A 27186-nucleotide genomic window follows, 5' to 3' on the forward strand; every position below is an offset into this window, starting at 1 on the left:
CACATAATGCAAAAAAAAAGACAAATTTAAGCAAAGCTTCAGAATTTGTAACACTTACTTTTTTGGGAAATAGAACACAGTATCAGATGCAAGAACACAATAAATAAAACTTGACCAAGCTGCAAAAAGATCATAGATGACTCACAACCACAATCTTTTTACCGAATCCCACCCCACACCTTAATTCCCTTCATGTCCAAAATCTATCGATCCAAGCCTTGAATATTTTCAAAAGCTGAGCATCCACAGCCCTTGAAGCAAACAATTCCAAAGAGCCATATTCACCAAGTTAAGAAATCTGTCATGGAGACACAAAATAACTGCAGATGCTGGAATCTTGATCAAAATAAAAGAGGTTCAAGAACTCAGACCGCAACTGGGGAGGGAATGGACAGGCGACATATCGGGTCATGGCCCTTCTTCAGTCATCCGTCGTGTTCAGAATGGAAAAGCTCTTACCCAAGGCTACACTAGTGCTAGAATTGTTCTTATAATCCCCAAAGAAAGGCTCATTCTACTCAACGTTCCATCTTTGGTGCTATCCAAGGGACTTCAGTTCCACCTGTTCCAAGAAAAGTACACCCTAAACTACAGTGAACACTGGTCTTGGTATTGATTTATTGGTATTAGTTTATTATTGCCAGAGGTACCGAGATAGTGAGAAACTTTGTTTTGCGTGCTATCCAGGCAAATTATATCATGCACGAGCACCCGGTAATGCAAAAGAGTAAATAAACAAGAGTACAGAATATAGTATTACAGCTACAGAGAAAGTGCTGATAAAGTAGTGTACCGGACCTAACAATGTAGCTTGGAAGATCAGGAATATATCCTCCAAGTGCAATGTCATCAAAGCCATTCATGTCATTCATGAACGCGAGTAGCGGGAACTAGTTTTACTAAAAGTACCAACATAAATAAAATGCTCAAAGTAATGAAAAATAAACTGATTTATATTTCAAGTCTATCATCACTCATTAGATGTTTGTAGTTTCTTCTCTCCACAGATGCTACTTGACTTGCTGAGTATGTGCAGCATTCTGCTTTTATTTCAGCTTTCCAACATTAAGGTTTTTGCTTTTCATCTGCTGTCGTTAGCAGTGTATTTGTAAAATAGACTTGTATCACTTGCAAATAAACCAGACATGACAGACCTGCATTTACTCTAACATTTCAGCCCACATAACCACTTAGTGCCAACTGCTAGCTTAAGATTCAAATGCAAGAGGCAGACCCTGCTGAGTTCCTCCAGCAGTTTGTTTTGTTTTGCAGCAAACAGGTTGCAAGATTTCAGATCTCAATCATTTTATAGTCAGTTGTTAGAAAGTTTTCATATAACTTCCACACCCTCCATAAAGCAAACACTAAAATTCTCCCTCAAACCAACACTCTTGAACTCCAGCAATGGAGTGCCTCTCAAAGTACGTACAAAAAAAAATGCTTGGGAAATGGACAAGCTGTTCTTAGGTGCACTGTGCCATATCTACAACATTTCAAAGTGGACGGTAGACAAAAAGGCTGGAGAAACTCAGCGGGTGCAGCAGCATCTATGGAGCGAAGGAAATAGGCAACGTTTCGGGTCGAAACCCTTCTTCAGACTGAGTTTCTCCAGCCTTTTTGTGTACCTTCGATTTTCCAGCATCTGCAGTTCCTTCTTAAACATTTCAAAGTGGACTGTAGTTTAAGCTCTTTGAGGACAACAGGTTCAGGTCGCTCTCACTGTGGCCACCAGTGCAAGAATATAGCATTTGTTGACCGAACATTTTAAGAAATGGTGCCAGTGAGGCTTAATGAGGTAGGTGATGGTTAAACATGCACTCCAAGACTGTTTGACAGAAAAAGGTAAGAGCCTCAGTACTTTTCCAACATGAAAGAGTTCAATTACACAGCCATGGGATATATCAGTGAACTTCAAAATCAGGAACAAGACTAAATACAGGTTAGACAAAAATGCTGGAGAAACTCAGCGGGTGAGGCAGCATTTCTGAAGAAGGGTCTCGACCGAAACTTTGCCTATTTCCTTCGCTCCATAGATGCTGCCTCACCCGCTGAGTTTCTCCAGCATTTTTGTCTACCTTCGATTTTCCAGCATCTGCATTTCCTTCTTAAACTAAATACAGGGTATTCAGAAAAAAATATCCAAAGAATTACTTATATGAACTCTATGCCACAGGGAGTACTTGAGGTCTACAGAGCAAAAAATGATAGGGAAAGCAGGTGTTGAGAGGGTGTGGGGAGGAGAGGCAATGTGCAAACATAGGTATCAATCATTTGGACTAAATGGTCTGTTTGAGTTCCACTACTCATTTAAAAGTTACATTTAAATTGTATTTGTTTACATATTGAGATATTACAAAGAAAATGCCAGGCAAAATATGATGGGATTTACGAACCAAAAGAAAATCAAAAGGGTAGAGTACAAAGGATGCGCTAAGCAATCAACCCAAAAGTCTTCTCGTTGGACCAATATAAAAATCAACCCCTTCGATGTAAAATCGGACAGGTGTATAAACAAGATAATCAGATAACATACATAATTGCATTGGTCTATTATCTATTGGAATCAAATGACAAACCTTCCCCCTCCAAAACAAAACATTCGCAGACAAAACTGCTTTCAGAAACCAACCAACAATTTATTCGCAGATCACACTGAAGTTCAACTCTTTTTCTGGTACTGCTCTTTTAAGAAGGTAGAAATCAGAAACTAGCTTATTGCCAACAATAGTAAAAAAAAAACTTGAAACATTTTTGAAAGCTAGTTTACAACTGTAAACAACACCCTGTGGTCTTTTCTTACAAAAAAATACAAATTAATGGTGCTGCAAAGTCTTGGCTTTTCAGCGGAGTTGTTGTGCACAAATGTCCAAGTAATTCACTTCTCAAGAACAAAATCAAGATAACCCGCGGGTATAATTTAGAATACGAATCGTAGAGGTGCAGTACATTTGATTTAAAAAGTAGTCCGAAAGATTCAGAAGCCACGAAGTAATGAGTTTGACAGGATATAAACAAAAGTAAAGCAAGTTGTTTTGTTCGTGTGGATGGAGATTACGTTTAAACCAACTCACCCAATCCTCAAAACATTCACAACAAATCATACATTTGTAAAACACGTAATCATGCAAACGACAAGAAATCAGAACATAATAAAACTCGCAGCGGGACAAAATGAAATGCAAGTGAAGGAACACAGGATCTTGTTGACAAACCCGCCATTTTAAATATTTTTTTTAATTCGCTAAACTCGAGAGTAAAATAAACGATAATCGGCATTTCTTCTGGTCTCTGGAGTAACTGCCTGCAGTGTGAAGGAATTGTAAGGCGGGCTCTGTGAGCTGGGCCTGGTGCAGGCCGTGACTAGGCCCGGGCCTCACGCTCTGCGCCATTTACCTTTGGCCAAAGCGACGGTGGAGTTCTCGGTGTCGATGGTGTACAGAATCCCTTCATATCGGATCTCCGCCTTCGAGATGAGGCTGATTTTGCTGCCGATGTACGGAGTGCCGCCGCTCATGGTGCTCGCCGTGCGCTGACCGGCCCTCTGCGAGCTGGTGGAACAACAGATGGACGCCGATTATCGGCGTCCCTTCCTCTCACTCTCCCTGCTCTGTGACGTTGCTCAGACAGCGGCCAACATGGCGGCCTTCAAATCCCAGGGAGCAGGCCGGGCCTCCCTCACAGCCAGCCGCCACAACAGCACTGCAACCCTGACAAGCGGCTCTTGATCTGATCCCAGGTAGTCCAGCTATTCGAAAGACAGTCGTGGATTAATAAACATGCCCTTTTACAGGTCTAAGTTGGAGGAAAGTCTGGTGAAGCTCAATGCAAAGCGACATTCATTGCTCTTTAATTTTTAAAGGTAGACAACAAATGTTGGAGAAACTCAGCGGGTGAGGCAGCATCTATGGAGAGAAGGAATATGCGACGTTTCGGGTCGAGACCCTTCTTTCGTTAATTGGTGTTTTAACTTATTTTGCGAGAAAAAGACAGTTTAACAAAAAACTTTCCAGGCACAATATTACAAGTTTATGAAGTAAATGAATTTGGGAGGCTATTCAATCTGCCGTGTGCAACTGTCCCATTATCCTATACATTATGGGTTTGTGTTTCTGATTTTATGCTGGTACATGGACTTTTAAATTATTTTCCTACTTGCCTTAATTCTAGGATAACTTACAGCAGCCAATTCATCCGCAGGTCTTTGGGATCAACTAGCAGAAACACACATGCATGGGGAGAACGTGCAATCTCCACAATGACAGTATACAAAGCATGGAAATAACCAGGATAGATGTCTCGGCAGACAGATGATGGTTTCCAGCAAAAAGATACAAACTGCTGTAATAACTCAGTGGGTCAGGCAGCATCGCTGGGAATATGGATATGTTTACGTTTCAGATCGCGACCCTTCAGGCTCAACATGGATAGGTGACATTTTGAGTGAGGACCCTCCTTTAGACTTTGACAAGCATGAAGAAGGATCCCATCACGAAAAGCCGTCTATCCATGTTTCACCAGATATGCTACCTGACTCTCTGAGTTACTCCAACACTTTGTGTCTAGGCCCCCAATCTCAATCTTGACCTTCAGAGCTGTCTGTTTGCACATTCTCCCTGTGGCCCATGAGGGTTTCCTCCAGGTGTTTTGGTTCCACTCACTCCCAAAGACATGCTAGTAGGTTAATTGGCTGCTTAAATTATCCCTTAATGGAGGTGGGTGACAGAAGAATCAGAAAGGGAGCTGATATGCGAGAGAAAATGGGTTGCAGGAAAATGGGTTGCAGGGGATGTGTATACAGGATTGATGGGACTGCTCTGAGTTAGTATAGACTTGATGGGTCGAAGACATCTGTACTGTGTGAAAATATGAACATTAGAAGTGGAGAAAATGCTATAATACTGATGATTTTTGAGGTTGTAACAGGTCGAATAGATAAGGGAATGCCAGCAGATATGATGTATTTGGATTGTAAGAATGGAATGGAATACTTTATTGTCACATGTGACAAGGCACAGTGACATTTTTTGCTTGCGTACACAAGGTATACAAATAGTGGCCACACACGGCGCTGACAAAGTTACAAAGTACAGTGGCTCCACCTTTGATCTCCCCCCTCAACCCCCTTCCTCCCCCATGGAGAACTGGCAAATTAAAAGTTAGTCATGGTCATATTGAGCGGTGGGGCAGGTTTGAGGGGGCTGGTGGCCAATTCCTGTTCGTATTTTCTTGTGTTCTTTGATTCCTCTCAGGTTTTAAACCCCTGTACAGGAAGAAACTCAGGTGTTGTCTGAGTGGAGCTTGCACACGCCCTGTGGCCATGTTTGCTTCCTCCAGGTGTTCTGGTTTCCTCCCACATCCAAAAAAAGTCTGGGTTTGTAGGTGAATTGATCCCTATAAACAAAAAAAGTCCCAAGTGTGTAGGGAGCAGATGAGAAAGTGGGATAACATGGAACTAGTGTGAATGGGTGATCAATGGCATGGACTCAGTGGGCTGAAGGGTCTGTTTCCTGTATCACTAAACTAAACTAAACAAAGAAGGGATATACGATACGATAGAATGTTATTCATCCCAGGAGGGAAATAAGTCTGCCAACAGTTGTGTAACCCTGGAGGTATTATTTTTACTTTCTGAGGGTGGATGTGGATTGATGGAAAGTATTTGTACAATTGATATTCATCAGAAAATTGATACACAAAGCTGGAGTAACTCAGCGGGCCAGTCAACATCTATGGAGAGAAGGAATGGGTGACGTTTCTGGTCGAGACCCTTCTTCAGACTGAAAGTTACCTGAAAGGGAAACGAGAGATATAGACGATGATGTAGAGAGATTATAGAACAATGAATGAAAGATATGCAAAAGAGTAATGATGATAAAGAAAACAGGAATGAGCAGTTAGCTCCCTGCATTTTGTTGTTGGCAGCATGGGAAATCCGCGCCTTGTGTGTACATCACTTGAATGCACAAAGCCTTGGCTGTTGTAGTTTGCAGATTAGCTGTTTGTAGGGTGAGAAAGAGAAGCTGGTGCAACTTGGGTGGGGGAGGAATGGAGAGAGAGGGAATGCAGAGTTTACTTGAAGTTAGAGAAATCAATATTCATACCACAGTCTGAAGAAGGGTTTCCACCCGAAACGTTGCCTATTTCCTTCGCTCCTTAGGTGCTGCCTCACCCGCTGAGTTTCACCAGCATTTTTGTCTACCTTTGATTTTCCAGCATCTGCAGTTACTTCTTAAACATTCATACCACTGGGTTGTATGACCCAAGCGAAATATGCGATGCGGTTCCTCCAATTTGCGTTTTGCCTCACTCTGTCAAAGGAGGAGGCCCAGGACAGAAAGGTCAGTTTAGGAATGGGAAGGATAATTAAAGTGTTTACCAACCGGGACATTGGGTAGGTCTAGGCGGACTGAGCAAAGGTATTCAGCAAAATGATCGCTCAGCCTACGTTTGGTCTCGCCGATGTATAAGAGTTCATATCTTGAACGGCGCGACTCACCCGTTGCAGCGGCCCCTACAGCCTGTCTGTCTTTTTTTTTGTTTTTTGTCTAGTTAAATGTAGTGTTTGGTGTTTTTTAACACTGGTTTTGAATGTGTATATGTGGGGGGCGGGGGGGAGCAGGGGGAAACCGTTTAAAATCTCTTCCCTGTCTGGGAGACCCGACCTTTTCCCTGTCTGGGAGACCCGACCTTTTCCCTGTCGGGTCTCCGTTGTCGTTGGGGCCTAGCACTGTGGAGCGGCCTCCAACCTGAACGACCCGGGGGCTCGGGAGACTGCGGAGCTGCGGAGCTGCGGACTACTCACCATCGTGGGGCTGGCCGGCCTCGGAGCGCGAGGAGCGGTGGTGACTCGCTGCTGCGACTCGACTCCTGGGGCTCGGAGGCTCCAGCAACGCAGCCCCAGGTCCGGTGGACTGGGACATCGGGAGCTCGCGGGTCCGGGGGGAGAGAGAGACCGCTTCCCGGAGCTCCCGCAACGCGACTTCTCCAGCCCGTGTCGCGGGGTTGGAACGACCTGGAGCGGGGTCATACATCGCCTGGCACGGCTTCATGGCCGTGGGACATTCCAGCGCCCGCCGGGGGCTCCAACTTCGAGACTTCTAGACCGGGAGCGGGGCCGTAAATCGCCCGGCACGGCCTAGGATGGCCGTGGGACTTATCATCGCCCGCCTGGGGCTTCGACATCGGGAGAGACATGGAGAACGGGGAGAGAAAATACTTTGCCTTCCATCACAGTGGGTTCACTGTGATGGATGTTTGTGTGAACTAAATTGTATGTATGTCTAGGAATTGTCTTTGTTTGTATGGCTGTGGAAACGGAATTTCGTTTGAGCCTCACTGAGGCTCAAATGACAATAAATTGTATTGTATTGTATTGTATTGTAACAGATAAAATAGATGAGGTTGGAGGAGGTGCAAGTGAACCTCTGCCTAACCTGAAAGGACTGTCAGGGTCACTGGACAGAGTTGAGGGAGGAGGTATAGGGACAAGTGTTGCATCTCCTGCGGTTGCAGGGGAAGATACCTAGGGTGGTACAGAGTTCAGCAGAGTTGCTGACTCTTCCGGGTTTCCCAGGAATATCCAGGAATGAGCAATTAGTCCCCTGCATTCTGTTGCTGGCAGCATGGGAAATCCACGAATTGCGTGTACATCACTTGCATGCACAATGCCTTGGCTGTTGTAGTTTGTAAGTTGTGTCAACTCCAAGAGAAGTACAGGGAGTAACATCAACCATTGTGCCTGACTTTGTTCAGCCTCACTTTGTTCAGCCTCACTTTGCTTTCATCACTTTGCTTTCATCTACCGTGGAGCATCCTACTCAAATTTTTCTCCAGTTTACGACAGCCTCATAATGCCATGTAAATTGAGCTCTTAGTTAAGGGATTCACGGCAAACCCAATTTCAGTGCAGACTATTGTCTGCAGAAGAGCTTGTCGTTTCCCCAAGACCTTTCTCAAATATTTATGAAGGACTTCTGCACCTCAACACGATTATTAAACCCCTGTCCCACGGTACGAGTTCATTCCAAGAGTTCTCCCGAGTTTGCCCTGATTCGAACTCGTAGATTTACGGTAATGGCCACTCGTGGTACTCGGGGCTCTCGTGGACATTTTGATCATGTTGAAAAATCTTCACGAGTCATCCCATGCTTACCTGCCGTTAGCGAGTCTTCCCAAGTACCTGTCGTTAGCGCTAAGAGACGTCCCCGAGCTTTGACGTACTCGCTACGTTCATTCTCCGTGCTTACCACGAGTTTGATTTTTTTTTAACTCGGGAGAGCTCTTGAAATGAACTTGCACCATGGGACAGGGCTATTACTGGAATGGATCTAATCTATAGGACTAATAGGATACTGTTCTATCTACTTCACCTCTACTCCAGAACCAAGGTCAAACCTACTTGGTTTACTGAGCTGCAGGATATAGGTGATGCTGGTGTTGAGATTGAGCTCCAAGTCAGCACCTGCTTATTTTGCTATGGGTTTATTATCGTCACATGTACGATATACAGTGATATACAACATAGTTGTATTGCAGGCAAATCATAGCATTACAAAAAAACAACTCAATAACTGAGTGGAGTAACTCAGCAAGTCAGGCAGCATCTCTGGATGACATTGGTAGATGGTGATTTAGGTCAGGACCCTTCTTCAGAATGTAATAGAGGGGAGAAAGTGGACGAGAGGTGCGAGCCGGAAATATCATACCAGGCATTGTTCGAAGGGTTCTGACCTGAAACATCACCTATCCATATTCTCCAGAGATGCTGCCTGACCCGTTGAGTTACTCCAGCCATGGGTCCCGATGGTGTCAGCCCTAGGGTACTCAAGGCGTGTGCCAGCCAGTTGCACGGAATACTCCAGCATATCTTGAACTTGAGTCTGAGCCCGGAGAGGGTTCCTGTGATGTTGAAGACATCCTGCCTGGTCTCTGTACCAAAGAGGACACGTCCCAGCTCCTCCAATGACTACAGACCGGTGGCGCTGACTTCACACATCATGAAGTCCCTGGAGAGGCTGGTGCTCACTCATCTGCGAACCCTGGCTAAACCCTATCTGGACCCCCTGCAGTTCCCTTACTAAACAAAGATGGGGGTTGAGAATGCCATCATCCACCAGCTCCATCGTTCCTATGTTCACCTGGATAAACCTGGAAGCCAGTTAGTGGTGGGCTTTAGGAGGAGAGGAACACCCCTGTCCCCTGTCTCCATCAAGTACAAATACCTAGGATTGTACCTGGACAGTAAGCTGGACTGGTCCAGGAAGGCTGAGGCACATGTCTATTGTCTATTGTACATCAAGAGAAACTGTACATGTACAACAATGACAGAGCCAGCTGTACTTTTTGAGGAGGCTCTGCGCCTTCAACGTCTGCAGCAAGATGCTGCAGTTGTAGCCAGTGCCATCTTGTTCGCTATTGTGTGCTGGGACAGCACGGCGAAGGCTGCAGACGCCAATAGGATTAACAAACTCATCAAGAAGGCTGGCTCTATCCTGGGGTTGGAGTTGGATCCATAGGAGGTGGTTTTGGAGGGGAGGATGCTCCTCAAACTGCAGAGCATCTTGGACAATACAGCTCACCCTCTCCATGACACACTGGTCCACCTGAGGAGTACCTTCAGCAACAGACTGGTTAGAATAGAATAGAATATAATGCCTTTTATTGTCATTCAAACAAACAAAAGTTTGAACGTTTAAAGTTCCACCAAGATGCAGGACAGAATGCCACAGGAGCTCCTTCTTCCCTGTGAATATCAAACTATACAACTCCTTCCCCTTCTGCCGTGGGGTTGACTGACCACCACCCACCCCCCAATCTTTGCACATCCCCAATTCTTTCCACTCGTCACTTTAATTTCATGTTTCATGTATTTTGTGTTTTATGACTGTTGACAGATCAATTTCCCTCCTGGGATAAATAAAGTTATATCATAGAAACATAGAAAATAGGTGCAGGAGTAGGCCATTCGGCCCTTCGAGCCTGCACCGCCATTCAATATGATCATGGCTGATCATCCAACTCAGTATCCTGTACCTGCCTTCTCTCCATACCCCCTGATCCCTTTAGCCACAAGGGCCACATCTAACTCCCTCTTAAATATAGCCAATGAACTGGCCTCAACTACCTTCTGTGGCAGAGAATTCCAGAGATTCACCACTCTCTGTGTGAAAAATGTATTCCTCATCTCGGTCCTAAAAGATTACCCCCTTAATCTTAAACTGTGACCCCTTGTTCTGGACTTCCCCAACATCGGGAACAATCTTCCTGCATCTAGCCTGTCCAACCCCTTAAGAATTTTGTACGTTTCTATAAGATCCCCCCTCAATCTTCTAAATTCTAGCGAGTACAAACCGAGTCTATCCAGTCTTTCTTCATATGAAAGTCCTGACATCCCAGGAATCAGTCTGGTGAACCTTCTCTGTACTCCCTCTATGGCAAGAATGTCTTTCCTCAGATTAGGAGACCAAAACTGTACGCATAGCGTATATTGTGTATTTCTTTGGTATAATCCAGCATCTGCACTTCCTTGTTATTCCATGCATGAGTACAACAGGTAGAGCAAAAGAGAAAATAATCAGAATGCAGAACATGGTGATCCAGCAACAGAGAAAATGGAGATTAAAGAAAGTGCATGGGACGCAGCGGGACAGATTGGAGAATTGGGACATGATGCTCATTGCTTCCCCCCACGTGCCCGAGATTCCCGGGGCGGGACCTCACTTGACCTAGGGGCGAGGCTCCAATCCCGCGACACGTGACAGGGACGACGCTCCAAAACAGCAACACGTGACAGGGGTGGCGCTCCAATTCCGCATCAGGTGACAGGGGCGCGCTCAGCCCTGGGGTCACGTGGGCGCCAGTCGCGCCAGGCGGCTGTGGGCGGGGATGAGCATGCGCAGTCACCAGCAGAGGAAGATGGCGGTTGGTTGGTCGGTCGTCAAAGAGTGGACGAGAAGGCGGGCAGTGAGCTGTGGTCATCGCTCGACTAGCAGCTGGCCGGTCGTGGGGCCGGTAGCGGGTTGGCGCTATCGTCCTCGTCCACTGCCCGGAGCCAAGTCTTTGGTGCGGAGACGCTCAGTACTGGCCGCCACCGGGACACGGCTGCTACCCTCGGCCTGGGGTCAGCCCCCGCTCCCCTGCCTCGCACTGTCAACGGGCTGGTAGGAAGCGGCAGACCCCGCTGCAGCTTGCGGAACCTCCTTGGTATTAGTAAACATCTTCCAACCTAACCCGTTGCGACTCATATTTTTTTATTCGACATTTGCTGATGGTATTGAATGAAGCAGCTTGTTATTTTAGATCATTTATTATCTTACTCTGGGACTGCCTTTGCTGCTGTGTCCCCATAACCACTATCCTCATAACCACCAACATCAGTTCCTCTTGCGGCTCTCCTCAACCGACTACCTTATCTCTCAGCAAAACACACGGTGCTGGAGGAACTCAGTGGGCCAGGAAAAGGACAAGTAACGTTTAGGGACGGGATACTTTTTCAGATGGTTCACTTCTGAGTTTGTCCCCTAGTCTCAAACTACTGACGATATCGACACCCCTATTGCCTTACAAAGACCGTCTGCACAAATTAAGTGACAGGAACATTTTCGGCACCGTGCTGTCGCAGAATGGGACAATCCCCGCAACAATGTAATGCATCTGGACTGCTAGAAGTTGATCACGAACCACCATCTGTCAGGGTACAGCAGTGACACAATTAGTTAACCACGTCCTGTAACGACCAAGACAGGTTTCACATCAGAGACAGCAAAAAACACAAAGTGCTGGAGTAGCTCGGCGTGTCAGACAGCATCTCTGGAGAACATGAATAGGTGATGTTTCTAGTCGGGTCCCTTCATGCTGATTACAGACTTAGTTTGTTCTATACACACAGTCTCAGCGTATTGCCCTGACCCTATTAATCAACACAACGGTTAACTGTCTCCTCCCATCCCCCCGCCCTCGGGCTCCTCCTCCTCCCCTTTTTCATTCCTTCTCTCTCCCCCCCCACCCCACCCCCTATCAGTCTGAAGCAAAGATCTTATAGCTGAGGATCTTTGGTCTGAAGAAGGGTTTCGGCCCGAAACGTCGCCTATTTCCTTCGCTCCATAGATGCTGCTGCACCCGCTGAGTTTCTCCAGCATTTTTGTGTACCATCGGTTAACATTCCTGCGACAAAATGTTCCAACTATCACACAATCTGCAGGTACCCAACAGACTTTAACCTGATCGCACATCCTCACGTTGGAATCACTACAGTTGTCGCGGCTACCCAAAGCGTTAGCCAGTCGGTTGTAGCCTCCGCCCTGTAATGGGTCCAGCTCTGCGTGTTGTTACCCCATAGCTTTTTATCTGCCCGAAAGTACAGCTCGTTTCTGGATTCACCGACCTGTGAGTGCGGTTGAAATCAAGTTTAAGTCCCGACCAGAAACATCACCTATTCATGTTCTCCAGAGATGCTGCCAGACACGCTGAGTTGCTCCAGCACTACCTCATTGCGACGTTGGAAAATTTCCTCTGGAACTAATGCTGCAATGCTATAACAATATATTTTGCACTCTAGTATTTTTCTCTATGCTCTACCCGTAATACTTGTGTATTGTTGATTGTACAGTATGATTTGACTAGCACACAAAAACAACGCTGTTCACTGAATAACAAAATTATAATAAAAAAGCAATACCAATATGTGAAGGAGTACAATGGGTTAGATAAATAGAAAAACAGCATATAACAGGTATAGAAAACTAATGACATGGAATGCTTGAAAAGAGTCATAACAAATGTGTAGGGAGGCATTTAAAAAGGAAGTTAGGTCGGCCAGAAAGGGTCATGAAAAAACAATGGCGGTCAGGATTTGGGTAAATCCAAGTGTGCTCTCGAAGTACATTAAGGGTAAAAGAAGAAACAGAGAAAAGGTGGAAACCATTAGGGACAACATGGGCCGTCTGTAAACCAGCATCTGCTGTTCCATGTTTCTAAATAATTCTCTTATTTAGAATGCTGCCACGTGGTTAATCATTAACAGAGAATGGGTGGTGCTTGAAGATGCAAAGATTGTTTTCAAGCCATTCCACAATTCCTTGTTCCTCTGTCCTATCCAGCAGATATGCTACAGTGGTCAGAACTATATTCTGCACTCTGTATCCTCATCTTTGCTTCACCTATTGTACTTGAGTTTGACTTATGTATAGCATTATCTAATCTAATTGGATAGCGTGCAAAACAGCCTTTCAATGTGCCTCGGTACACATGACAATAATAATAAACCTGACACCTAAACCATTGTTCTCAAGCAAAGGTGCGTGAGAGACTGCTGTGGTTGGTCAGTTAAAAGTAAAGGAGCTGCTTGATGCAAAACAAGGAAGATGGTTGCAGGGAATTGGAATGCACAGTTGCAGTTCTATTTCACTTGAATGAATTTCAGATCGTGGGTTGCCAGTGTGATGGGATGCTTGGGCTGGTTCCTAATAAGCGAGTTCGGTATTCCGAAAAATGCAAGGAATCATGGGATTTGTCAATGGTCATTCGTGATAAAGAAAAAGCGAACGAAGCGCTGGCCGAATAAACTGTATAAATTCTAATCTTTATTCATAATTTATGTGTAAAAAATTATTTAATCTGAGGAATGGGGGTACTGGCGAAAGTCGAGCACCGGTCATCAACTGGGATACACACAAAATGCGGTAGTAACTAAATGCGGTAAGCAGCATCTTTGGAGAATAGGAATAGGTGACGTTTCGGGTCGAGACCGTTCTCCAGAGTTACAGTAGCATTTTGTGTGTATCCCCATTGATGACTGGTGCTCAGCTTTCGCCGGCACTGAGGGGGTTAACCGACAGCCATTGGATAAGGCGAGAAGTGCAGCTGACGGTCCACGGCCCGTTGGGGATGGGTTCCTCGGGAGTTGGAGCAGTTGAGCTGGAGTTAGCACTTCTTCTCCGCACTGGCTGTAAGCTTGGGGCCGCCACTGCTCCGGGCCGGAGTCTCGTCAGTTCAGGGTCACCCCGGATATCTCCGGCCACCCCGGACAGGGATGGGACACTCAGGAGCGGACGGTCCAGTAGCAATTCAACAGCGCTTGCAGCGCCGGAGACCCGGGTTCGATCCTGAATACGGATGAAACGCAGGTCTATACATTGCAGCGGTATCAGCTGCTGAGAATTAGTTGCTGAGAATGTTTATATCCAGTGACCTATGACCTGGGCATGCGCTGTCGGAATACCAAACTCGCTTCTTGTTGTGCTGACTGCATACTTGCCCCACTGCGCCAAGCTAAAAAGTGAAGTGAGCCATTAGCTGAGGTGATTCGGCTGCAAAATAAAACACCAAAAATAATACAAAAGGAGGAAAATATTAGCTGTTTAAGAAAAAACTGCAGATGCTGGAAAAATCGAAGGTAGACAAAAATGCTGGAGAAACTCGGCAGGTGAGGCAGCATCTATGGAGCGAAGGCGACGTTTCGGGTCGAGACCCATCTTCAGATTGATGAGGGGGGAGGTGGGGAAAAGAAAGGAAGAGGCGGAGACAAAGGCTGTGGGAGAGCTGGGAAGGGGAGGGGAAGGAGGGAGAAAGCAAGGGCTACCTGAAATTGGAGAGGTCAGTGTTCATACTGCTGAGGTGTAATCTACCCAAGCAAAATATGAGGTGCTGCTCCTCCAATTTGCAGTGGGACTCACTCTGGCCACGGAGGAGGCCCAGGACAGAAAGGTCGGATTCGAAATGGGAGGGGGTGTTGAAGTGCTGAGCCACCAGGAGATCAGGTTGGTTAATGCGAACTGAGCGGAGGTATTGAGTGAAGCAATCGCCAAGCCTGAGCTTGGTCTCACCGATGTAAGGCAGTTGACACCTGGAACAGCAGATGCAATAGATGAGGTTGGAGGAGGTGCAGGTGAACCTCTGCCTCACCTGGAAAGACTACTTGGGTCCTTGTATGGAGTCGAGGAGGGAGGTAAAGAGACAAGTGTAGCATTTCTTGCAGTTGCAAGGGAAAGTGCCAGGGGAGGGGGTGGTTTGGGGGGGAAGGGACGAATTGACCAGGGAGTTACGGAGGGAGCGGTCTCTGCGGAAAGCCGAAAGGGGAGGAGATGGGAAGATGTGGCCAGTGGTGGGATCCTGTTAGAGGTGGCAAAAATGTCGGAGGATTATCTGTTGTATGTGACGGCTGCTGGGGTGGAAAGTGAGGACAAGGAGGACTCTGTCCTTGCTACGAGTGGGGGGATGGGGAGTGAGAGCGGAGCTACGGGATATAGAGGAGACCCTGGTGAGAGCCTCATCTATAGTCGAAGAGGGGAACCCCTGTTCCCTAAAGAATGAGAACATCTCCGATGCCCTGGTTTGGAACAGCTCATCTTGGGTGCAGATGCGGCGTAAACAGAGGAATTGGGAATAGAGTCATTACAGGAAGCAGGGTGGGAAGAAATGTAGTCCAGATAACCATGGGAGTCAGTGGGTTTGTAGTAGAAATATCAGCTGGTTATGCTTGGGCAGTGTTTCATTACATGCACGGTTACCTAGGGTTGATGGAATGGCTCTCTAAATACATTGTGTATAACATAGCTGCCCTAATCGCACAGCAGATTAGTGCACAAATTTAAAAAAAACAGTCTGGCGTCTGAATGTAGGATTAGCTGTGTAAATACCGTGCCAGTACTAGAGAACTGATCGCAATACACATTTCTTGCATACCATTAAAAGAGTGCTTCAGTAACAGTGGTTTTAGAAAATCATGAAGTAATTGCAAGGAATGTTAAGTATTGATGTTGTGTGTTTAGCCATTGAGCCTGTTGTCTGATGCTTATGAAATGAACGATATCCCGGAGACAAAGAATGCATTCTAATCCTTAAACCAAGGGGACACATGAAAATGCAGATGCTGGTGTCTTGAACCAAACACAGAGTGCTGGAGGAACTCAGTGGATCAGGCAGCATCACTGGTGGGAATTGACAATGCCATTTTGGGTTGGGAGTGGGATCGTCAAAAATCGTCATGTTCATACGTGACAAGAATGAAGAAGGATCCCGACCCGAAATGAAACCTATCCATTCCCTCCACAGCTGCCTGACTGCTGAGTTACTCCAGCACTTTCTGTTTTTCTCATGACTTAAATAGCTCTTGGCTGGTTGTAAAGCTGTGTCCACCCCTCTCTGCAGTCTCTTGTGTCCCAGTGCATTGGAATGTCCCTACTTGCCCCTGATGGGACCAGTCAGCATACATTCGATACAGCATTTGTCAACAATTGGTCCAGTATTCGGTGACATGGCGCGGCCAGGCAAAAGACCTGGCGGGCCCTGCAGTCCGGAGGCAGAGGACTTCGCCATTCTCCTGCGGCTCCACATATAGATCACCACATTGATCCATTAGGAGCCCTATTCTCTCCTGGTTCCCCTTTTGCTGTTAATATGCTTATGTAGTCTCTTCAGATTCTCCTTTACTGTGCCTATCAGGGTTATCTCATCTCCACTTTTGCTCTGTTTAAGAAAGAACAGCAGATGCTGGAAAAATCGAAGGTAGACAAAAAAAGCTGGAGAAACTCAGCGGGTGAGGCAGCATCTATGGAGCGAAGGAATAGGCGACGTTTCGTGTCTTCAGGGCCTTGCCTGGTCTTCGTAGTTTATTCCCCAGCAGTATGAACGTTGACTTAGACAATAGACAATAGGTGCAGGAGTAGGCCATTCGGCCCTTCGAGGTGACACAGAAACCAAAGACAAGCAGTTCGATGTCCAGGTGCAGATTCAATGTGATCATGGCTGATCATCCCCAATTAGTACCCCGTTCCTGCCTTTTCCCCATATCCCCTGACTCTGCTATCTTTAAGAGCCCTATCCAGCTCTCTCTTGAAAGCATCCAGAGAAACTGACTCCACCGCCCTCTGAGGCAGAGAATTCCACAGACTCACAACTCTCTGTGAGAAAAAGTGTTTCCTCGTCTCCGTTTTAAATGGCTTACCCCTTATTCTTAAACTGTGGCCCCTGATTCTGGACTCCCCCAACATGGGAACATGTTTCCTGCCTCCAGCGTGTCCAAACCCTTAATAATCTTATATGTTTCAATAAGATTCCCTCTCATCCTTCTAAACTCCAGAATGTACAAGCCCAGCTGCTCCATTCTCTCAGCATATGACAGTCCCGCCATCCCGGGAATTAACCTTGTAAACCTACACTGCACTCCCTCAACAGCAAGAATGTCCTTCCTCAAATTAGGGGACCACAACTGCACACAATACTCCAGGACTTCTCCAATTTCAGGTAGTCCTTGCTTTCTCCTTCCTTCCCCTTCACTTCCCAGCTCTCCCACAGCCTATTGTCTCCGCCTCTTCCTTTCTTTTTCCCACCCCCCCCCCTCCGACATCAGTCTGAAGAAGGGTCTCGACCCGAAACGTCGCCTATTCCTTCGCTCCATAGATGCTGCCTCACCCGCTGAGTTTCTCCAGCTTGTTTGTCTACCTTCCACTTTTGCTCATGTTATTTCCCACTTCAGTGTACTCCTCCCCTCAAGGGATGGATTGATCCAAGCAGCATCCACTTGACATATACACCTTTCTTTTTTTTGACCAGAACTTGATATCCTTCATCAACTAGGGTTCACTAAACCTGCCAGCTTTGCCCTTCACTCTCAACAGGAACAGTGTTTAAGAAGGAACTGCAGATGCTGGAAAATCGAAGGTACACAAAAATGCTGGAGAAACTCAGCGGGTGCAGCAGCGAAGGAAATGGGCAACGTTTCGGGCCGAAACCCTTCTCAGACAGGAATATGTTGGCTTTGAACTCTATCTCACTTTTAAAAGCCTCCCACTTGCCAGACATCTCTTTATCCGCTGACGACCTCTCCCAATCAGCATTTACGTGTTCTTATCTAATGCCAGAGGAATCAGTGAAGGTGATCCAGAGGAGCATACAGTGTGTGGGAAGGTTTACACCAAAGATAGACACGCTGGAGTAACTCAGCGGGGCAGGCAGTATCTCTGGATAGAAGGAATGGGTGACGTTTTGGGTCAAAACCCTTGTTCAGACACATTTTATGTCTATCAACAGGAGCAGAATTCCAGGTGCTTGGCTCCACTTTGCCAGTCATTGAAAAGCAGAGCAGTGAGAGGGTGAAATGGGTGGATGCTGCCCTCTGGTGGCGATTGACTTCACTGCTGACTGGGTTGGTTCAATGGTACTTTATTGCCACATGTACCGAATGATGTAGAGAGAAATTATTTTCTGCATTCTCTTCAGTAAAAGTATTACTATACATAAGCTCCTTATATTCAATAGGTATGTAGGAATAGTACACTGAGACAACATACAAGAGTACCAAGTTTTTGGCACAATTTTCAAGTCGTAAAGCGGAGTTAGAGCAAATTCACTCCTATAATAATAATAATAATACATTTTATTTATGGGCGCCTTTCAAGAGTCTCAAGGACACCTTACAAAAATTGAGCATGTATAGGAAAAACATGTAAGGGGAATGAAATAAATAGTAGAGACATGACTAGTACACAAAGTAAAGACAGAATTCAATACAAAACACAGCATGAGGCAATTAATGCACAGATGAAAAGGGACGGGGACGTGGGGCTAAGGATAGGCAGAGGTGAAGAGATGGGTCTTGAGGCGGGACTGGAAGATGGGGAGGGACACGGAATTGCGGATCAGTTGGGGGAGGGAGTTCCAGAGCCTGGGAGCTGCCCTGGAGAAGGCTCTGTCCCCAAAACTGCGGAGGTTGGACTTGTGGATGGAGAGGAGACCGGCTGATGTGGATCTGAGGGACCGTGAGGGTTGGTAGGGGGAGAGGAGGTCAATGAGATATGTGGGGGCCAGATGGTGGAGGGCTTTGTAGGTGAGGACCAGGATTTTGTAGGTGATCCGGTGGGAGATGGGAAGCCAGTGAAGTTTTTTGAGGACTGGAGTGATGTGATGCCAGGATTTGGTGTGGGTGATGAGTCGGGCGGCTGCGTTCTGGACCAGTTGGAGTCGGTTGATGTAGGTGGAGCTGATGCCAAGGAGAAGTGAGTTGCAATAGTCCAGTCGGGAGGAGATGAAGGCATGGATGAGTCTTTCAGCAGCAGGCGGAGTGAGAGAGGGTCTGAGTTTGGCGATGTTGCGGAGATGAAAGAAGGAGGTTTTAATGACATGGCGGATGTGAGGCTCAAGGGAGAGGGTGGAATCAAAGATCACGCCAAGGTTGCGGGCCTGGGGAGATGGGGAGACAGTGGTGCCGTCGATGGTGAGAGTGGGGTTATTGATTTTGCTGAGTGTGGCTTTGGAGCCTATGAGGAGGAATTCTGTCTTATCGCTGTTGAGTTTGAGGAAATTATGTTGCATCCAGGTTTTTATAGCTGACAAACAGGAGTTGATATGGGAGAGGGGGGGGTTGTGGGGGGATTTGGTGCCAAGGTAAATCTGGGTGTCATCAGCGTAACAGTGGAAGTCCAGATTGAAGTGGCGGAGTATCTGACCAAGGGGGAGGATGTAGATGATGAAGAGGAGGGGGCCGAGTACGGAGCCTTGGGGAACGCCTTGAGTGACTGCGGCTGTAGCAGAGGTGTGGTTGTGGAGAGAGATGAAGTGGGATCTGTTGGAAAGGTAGGAACGGAGCCAGCTGAGTGCAGAGCCTTCAATGCCGAGGTCCTTGAGTCTGGTGAGCAGGATGTTATGGTTCACTGTATCGAAGGCTGCGCTCAGGTCGAGGAGGATGAGGATGTTGAGGGAACCAGTGTCAGCAGAGGTGAGGAGGTCGTTGAGGACTTTGAGGAGAGCAGTTTCTGTGCTATGGAGGGGGCGAAAGCCAGATTGGAGGGGTTCAAGTAGGTTATACGCAAGGAGGTGGGAATGAAGTTGCGACGCAACGATACGCTCCAGGGTTTTTGAAAGGAAGGGGAGGTTTGAGATTGGGCGGTAGTTAATGAGAGAGGAGGGATCAAGACCAGGTTTCTTTAGGATTGGTGTGACAGCAGCAGTTTTGAAAGCGGAGGGGACAATTCCTTGGGACAATGAGGAGTTGAAGAGATTAGTGAGGTAGGGGCAGAGAACGGGGAGGCAGGACTTCAACAGGGGAGTGGGGAGAGGGTCGAGGGAGCAGGTGGTGGGTTTGGAAGAGCTGATGAGTTTGGAGATTTCAATAGGGGTGACCAGGTCAAACTGGGAGAGGAAGCAGTGTGGAGGAGGGGTAAGGAGGTCAGTGGAGATGTTGAAAGGAGGGGCCGTGGTAGGTGGTGGAGTAGATGCTGGGGAGTCGGGTACAGGGGATAAAGATTGATAGATGGTGCTGATTTTATCAGCGAAAAAGTGGAGGAATGAGTTGCAGAGATCCGGAGTAGAGGTAGGGAGAGTGTTGGCTCGAGGCTTGAGGAGGTTGCCCACTGTGGAGAAGAGGGTTCTGTGGTTTAGGCAGGGATCGGTGAATATGGAGGAGAGGTAGGCAGATTTTGCAGCAATGAGGGCATCTTTGTAATCAGTGAGGTGGAGTTTGTAAGCTTCAAGGTGGACTGTGAGAGATGATTTCTTTATTAGTCGTTCGAGTTGGCGACCAGTCTGTTTCAGTTTACGAAGTGCAGGTGTGTACCAGGGTGAGGATGTGTTGAAAGTTACGGTTCTTGTTTTGAGGGGGGCCAGAGTGTTGAGGGAGGTAGACAAGGTGGAGTTGAGATGGTTTGTGAGATCATCAGGTGAGATGGGGGTTGAGTCCAGTGGGAGAGTGGTGGAGAGCAGGTCAGAGAGATGGAGGGGATCAATGGATTTTAGATTCCGGAAGGTGATTTCTCGGAGGAAGCGGGGGCGAGGTGTCGGAGAAGGGATGGTGAACCGTATAAGCTTATGATCAGAGAGGGGGAAGAGGCAAGGATGGAGGTCGAGTACCGGTTGATTTATGGAGCAGACCAGATCAAGGATGTGACCTTTGTCATGGGTGGGAAAGGTGACGTGCTGAGAGAGAGAGAAGTTGTCCAGTAAAACCTGACCTGCAGTCTGCCATATCTTTAACTCGTAGTCTTCTATTAGCAAGCCAGTTCTGAATCCAAGTCAATATTAAGTCACCATGGATCCCATCATCTTAATATTCTGGATCAGCATACCATAGGGGGCATTGTCAGTCCATGTAACCAATATCCACTGCCCTCATCAATTATCTTTGACTCCGCTCCAAAACTCAATCAGGTTTGTAAAACATGACCTGCCTTGCACAGAGTCATGTTGACAGTCCCTAATTAGCCCATTTTCCTCCAATTGCTATCCAAAGGAATCCTCTCCAATAGCTTCCCTACCATTGATGTGTGGCTCCCTGGCCTATAACGCGTGTGATTTGGGTGGCTTGGTGTTTCGCTGGTTAGTCCTGCAGCCCTGAGCACAGGTTCCATTCTGACCTTGTGTGGTGAAGTTGTGGAGTTAGTTCTCCCCATGACCAGGTGGATTTCCGTTGGATACTCCAGTTTCCTCCTGCATTCCAAAGATGTGTCAGTGGGTTTATTGATTATGGTAAAGGACTCCTTAGTGAAGGCAAGTAACAAAGCAACCATAAGACTCATCAATAGGTGAGCTGATTGGCGCATGAGAAAAAATAATTTGCGGGGCTATGGAGAAATAAGATGGTAGCGTTGGGATTGAGCAATGACAGCATGGACCCAACCAGCCTAATGGTTGCTGCAGGGACCTTCATAGTCTCGGCTTTATTTCCAACACTCTGCTTACACTTGTTTTTCTTCCATTCAGAACAAGGAATCAGAATCCTTGTCCTCACCTTCCACGCCATCAGCCTCCACACTCGACAGAACATCCTCTGGGATTTCTGTCTGTGGGATTCTACCACAGACAACACCCCTCCTCTCTGCCTTCATTCTCAAGGGAAAGTTCTCTCTGTGACTCTTTTATACCCCATCAGTCCCCTTCTGGGGTGGAAGATTGCAACCTTCATGTGGTCCACCTTGTTTCGATAAATGAAATACACAATCAAATAAGATCAAATAGAACAAGTTGTCCTACAACTTTAGGCTGTGCACGCCATATGCAAGAAGAAGAAGTCCCCTTCTCACAGCACCACACCGACAACCACAGCGAGGCAATGCCAGCATTTTATCTCTTTCCTTCCTGACATCCAGGGAGCAAAACAGTCCTTCCCGCTGAAATAGTGATTCATTTTCATGTCATCCCGTTCAATGTGGTTACCTGTACATGGCCGATTGTTTGCTCGCTCCATAGGTTGTCCACATTACATTAACTCTGCAAGGCTGAGCCAAGGCTAAACTTGGCTCGGACAAAACTCTGAACGTTAATAGCCCATTATCTGTTATTTGCACTTTATCAGTTTATTTATTCATGTGTGTATTTACGTATATAATGGTATATGGACACACTGATCTGTTTTGTAGTCAATGCCTACTATGTTCCGTTGTGCTGAAGCAAAGCAAGAATTTCTTTGTCCTGTCAGGGACACATGATAATAAACTCACTTGATTTAACTTGACCCTGAGCTTGCAGTCTTGGTCCCACGGCCACTCATGTGCCTTGTACATCGTGAGGAACGATGTCTCAACCTTCGGTTTGGGAGTGTTACAGCTGTTGGGACTTGATATTGAATTAAAATGTCAGATGATCCATTTAGTCAACTTTCACCATTATAAACCTTCCTTTCCGTTAGTTCTTTGTTCCCTTAATGTCTCCAATGGCTGGGTTTGAAACTAAATGTTTCCTTGACAACATTGGTCTGCAGCTGATCACAGGTTCCCTTTGTTCATCCCATTCTCTGTCTCTGATGTCTAAAACGTGCTTGCGTTCTCACTCCTCCCTACCTCTCTGTCAACTGTCTGCCAAACCCCTCATTTCTCACTCAGTCACTGTGGGGCTTTGTATGGTTTGACGGGTGGACGTAGTGGTTAGAGGCGGAATTATTTAGATTGATGCAGCGTTGCTGAGTTCCTGCAGGTGGTGGTGTGGAGATGTATGTGGCAAGTGTTCCTATAAACATCAGAGACACAAGAGACAGCAGATGCTGGAACTTTGAGCAAAACGCAATGTGCAGGTAGAACTCTGCGTCAGGCCCATCTCTGGAGGGAAATGGATTGATGATGTTTTGGGTCGGGCCCCTGTCAGACTGATGGAGTAGAGGGAAAAAAGCTGATTAATAAGTAAGCAGGAAGAGTGGGGAAAGGAAGGTACACAAAATTGCTGGGGAAACTCAGCGGGTGCAGCAGCATCTATGGAGCGAAGGAAATAGGCGACGTTTCGGGCCGAAACCCTTCTTCAGACTGATAGGGGGTGGGGAAAGAAAGAAGGACAAAGGGAGGAGGAGGAGGAGCCCGAGGGAGGGCGGATGGGAGGGTGGGAGGAGACAGCTAGAGGGTTAAGGAAGGGGAGGAGACAGCAAGGGCTAGCCAAATTGGGAGAATTCAATGTTGATGCCAAAGGGACGCAAGGACCCCAGACGGAATATGAGGTGCTGTTCCTCCAATTTCCGCTGTTGCTCACTCTGGCAATGGAGGAGACCCAGGACAGAGAGGTCGGATTGGGAATGGGAGGGGGAGTTGAAGTGCTGAGCCACCGGGAGGTCAGGTAGGTTATTGCGGACTGAGCGGAGGTGTTCGGCGAAACGGTCGCCCAACCTACGCTTGGTCTCACCGATGTAAATCAGCTGACATCTAGAGCAGCGGATGCAGTAGATGAGGTTGGAGGAGATACAGGTGAACCTTTGTCGCACCTGGAACGACTGCTTGGGACCTTGAATGGAGTCGAGGGGGCAGGTGAAGGGACAGGTGTTGCATTTCTTGCGGTTGCAACGGAAAGTGCCCGGGGAGGGGGTGGTGGGGGAAAGAGCTGGCGGGTGACAGGTGGGGAGATAAGAGTGCAGATAGTGTCCAAGGTTGGAGGTGAGAAGTGGAGAAGGCAAAAGGGTGCAGGTGGTGGAATCTGATAAGGAAGGAAGGTGGGGAGAGATATGTGGAACCAGAGGGTGGGATAGTGGATGAAAGTGAATGGAGGGCTGGGGGGTGGGGGTAAAATGGGGGAGCCGAGTAGGGATGGGTTTGAATTGAGCAGGTGGCGGAGGGGAAAGGAACTAGATGGAAGAGGCAGGGAGAGTGGAAAGAAAGGTTTGTCTGTGGAGGGGAAGTTGGGTAGATAAAGGGGGGAATTTACCTGAAATTAGATAATTCAGCGTTCATACCATTAGGTTGTAAGCTGCCCAAGCGGAATATGAGCTGCTGTTCCTCCAGCTTGCGTGTGGCCTTACTCTGGCCATGGAGATGGCCCGGGACAGAAAGATTGGTGTTGGAATGGGAACGCGCTGAGCAATCGAGAGATTCAGCAGGCCTTGGAGGAGCGAGCGCACGTTCGCCAAAGTGATCGCCAGTGCGTGCTGGATGTTGCTGCAGTTAACACTGTCTCTCTCTATCACACCCAGCTCTCTCCCAACTCCTCACCACCAACTCCTCAATCCCCCTCTGTAGCAGTTTTTTGGTAAACCTGCTAGATTTTTTTTCCGATTACACCACTAGTGGAGGCAGACTATTCAATGTATTGTAGGTGGAAGATGGAGGCTTTTAGGGCACGACACAGGAGGGGAGACCAGCATAGATCAGCCACGGTCACATTGACTGGCAGGACAGGCTTGCGGGGCCGAGTGGCCCACTCCTGCTCCTATTTTCTGGTGTTGCTCTAAGGAGATTGTAGCATAATCATCACTCTTAAGGGCAATGCAGGCAGCTGACTCAGCGAATGAACGATCATTGAGGCCTGCTGCTGCTGCTCTGAAGTGTGTGGTTTATTGAAGTTTTGGGTTTTCATTCCTTGTAATGATCTACCATTAACCTTTCCTTTTTAATTTCCTACTGGAGTTGGGCATGCTATCCATCTTCTAACCTTCCCGCCCCCCTGCTTCCAAACTGCCTTGCAATTCGAACTAAGCTGACAAAAGGCTTTGATGCTGAATTTTGAGAAGGGTTCAGCTTTGTTTGCTTGTCAGTTGCTGTTACTGCAAAGCTGATTGACGTCTGGGACCTCTCTCTCCTTTCTCACACTCTCTCTCTCCCCCTCTCTCTCTCCCCTCTCTCTCCCCCCTCTCACCCCCTCTCTCTCTCTCCGTCTCTCTCTCTCTCTCTCTCTCTCTCTCTCTCTCTCTCTCTCTCCACCCCCCCCCCCCCTCTCTCTCTTTATCTCTCTCTCTCTCTCTCTCCCTTTTCTATTTGTAACCAGTGCCTTAGGTGAAAAGACTTAGCCTCCAGACTGGCGGATTGTTGTGGAAATGGTTACCAGAGCAACCTTCCCCAGACCTGCTTTCTTTGCTTCTGGTGATTGCACAATTTCATTACCCAGTCAGGATCAACCCACTCGCAACCACCATTTCTCTGCCCATGAAAAAGGACAATTAAATTTTGAGGTTGAGCTTTGGCAGGCAACAGTAGCATGTCTTCTTGTACATCATATTGTAAGCGACGAGCTGCGTTTGTATAAACGTGCTGGAATAACTCAGCAGGTCATCCCTGAAGAACATGGATCGACCATGTTTTGGGTTGGGACCCTTCTTCAGAATGACTGTAGTAAGGCTGTATTTGTATGTGGCATTTGTGATGTGGCCTTGCCCTGGGAGATTGCAGTTGTCAATCTATGAAGGGTGAATACATTCCAAAGCAGGTACGTGCAAATGATGTGTGCATCGTGCTTTAATTTATGGTGGTTAACAATATGGGGGGATTAGGGAGAGCTTGGTTGTGTTGGGAGAATGAGTGGCCATTCTATGTGGCATAGGGTTTGACATAGGAACAGGGAAGTGAGGGTTAACTGAGGGAGAAATTTGTATCCCGTGTTGGGGGAGTCAGGAATGTTTAATTGCCATCTGTACCAGCAACGGAACATTGAAATTCTTACCTTCTTCCCCTTAACAATAACACACAGATAGACGTACAATAATCAACCACACAATAAATCAGCAATAGTAATCAGCAATACATGCCAAGCTTACCAAGTAATGCAAAACTGAGGTATGTAGTGCAACCAAAACCAAGTCCAAGGTAGATAATGGTTGCAAAAGTATGGTCAGTGGTGTGCAGTGTTCTAGAACCTGATTGTTATTGAGAAGAAGCTGTTCTTGAACCTGGAGGTCACCGTCTCCTGGCTCCTGTACCTTCTACCCGATGGTAGCTGTGAGATGAGAGCATAGCCAGGGTGGTGTGGCTCTCTGACGATACTGGCTGCCTTTTTGAATCAACGCCTCCAGTAGACTCCTTTGATGGTGGGGAGGTCAGTACTTGTAATGGACCAGGCAGTATTTACCACTTTCTGCAGTTGGTTTCTGGGCTGCAAGGAATAAAGTCCTAGCCTACCCAACCTCTCCCTACAACTCAGGCTCTCGAGTCCTCGTAAATCGTCTCTGCACTCTTTCCGACTTAATGGCAGCTTTCCTATAGCAGGGGGACCAAAACTGAATGCCTTAGATCAAGTGCAGCATCACTCGTGCCTTGGGGGAAGGGAGTAAGTTATGTAAAGAATAGGAAGAAACTGTTTTAATTTATGTACAAACTCTGTTTCTTCAATTCCAGGAAATGCAAGAAAATATGAAGAAGTGCGAGCACTCTCTCGCAACCTTGATTAAACTTCCAACACACGGAGGGAGGGCGGGCGGGCGGGCAGGCAGGCAGTCTGCAGGCACCTCTCCGAATGTGAAAAGCCACGCGCAGGATTTCTCAGCACGTGACAGATTTTAGCAGTTTTATTTTTGTTCTTTGCTTTGATCAGTCTTTTTTAGCATTGTGAGTGTGAATCGGTTGTGTGTAAATTAGGTTGAGCTGTGAAGAGCAGCAGTGGAGAGTGTGGGTGATGTGGAGGTGTGTGTGTGTGTGTGTGTGTGTTGTTGTGAGGGTGACTGCTTACCCAGAGAGACAGAGTGTGCAGTATAATTACAGAGTCGTGGAGTGTGGAAACAAGCCCTTTGACCCACTTTGTTCATGCCAACTAAGTCCCATTTGCCTGCATTTCACCCATATCCCTTTAAACCCATTCTATCCATATATCTGTCCAATTGTCTTTTGAAAGTTATAATTGTATTTGCTTCTGTAGCTTCCTCTGGTATATTGCTAAAATATTACAATGCATATTTTGACTACTGTTGGCACCATTGATGCAATTATTTGAGCCTGGAATAAACTAACTTGCGCCTTTGAATTATCATGGAATATAATAAATGTAAGAGTACACTTAAGTGGGAAAGCAGGAGGGCAA

At 47.0% G+C, this 27186-nt stretch overlaps 1 protein-coding gene across 1 annotated transcript in view; it reads right to left on the bottom strand.

Moving 5' to 3' along the window:
* Positions 1 to 3727, bottom strand: part of lsm14a (LSM14A mRNA processing body assembly factor) — a 42123-nt gene extending 38396 nt beyond the window's left edge. Inside the window, exon 1 of the mRNA XM_033035912.1 lies at positions 3394 to 3727. Coding sequence (XP_032891803.1) covers positions 3394 to 3514 — 121 coding nt within the window. The 5' untranslated portion in view covers positions 3515 to 3727. The remainder of the gene's footprint in view (positions 1 to 3393) is intronic.
* Positions 3728 to 27186: the final 23459 nt, after the last annotated feature.

Source organism: Amblyraja radiata, chromosome 17 (genome assembly GCF_010909765.2).
Source record: "Amblyraja radiata isolate CabotCenter1 chromosome 17, sAmbRad1.1.pri, whole genome shotgun sequence".
In the NCBI taxonomy this organism is placed as follows: Eukaryota; Metazoa; Chordata; class Chondrichthyes; order Rajiformes; family Rajidae; genus Amblyraja; species Amblyraja radiata.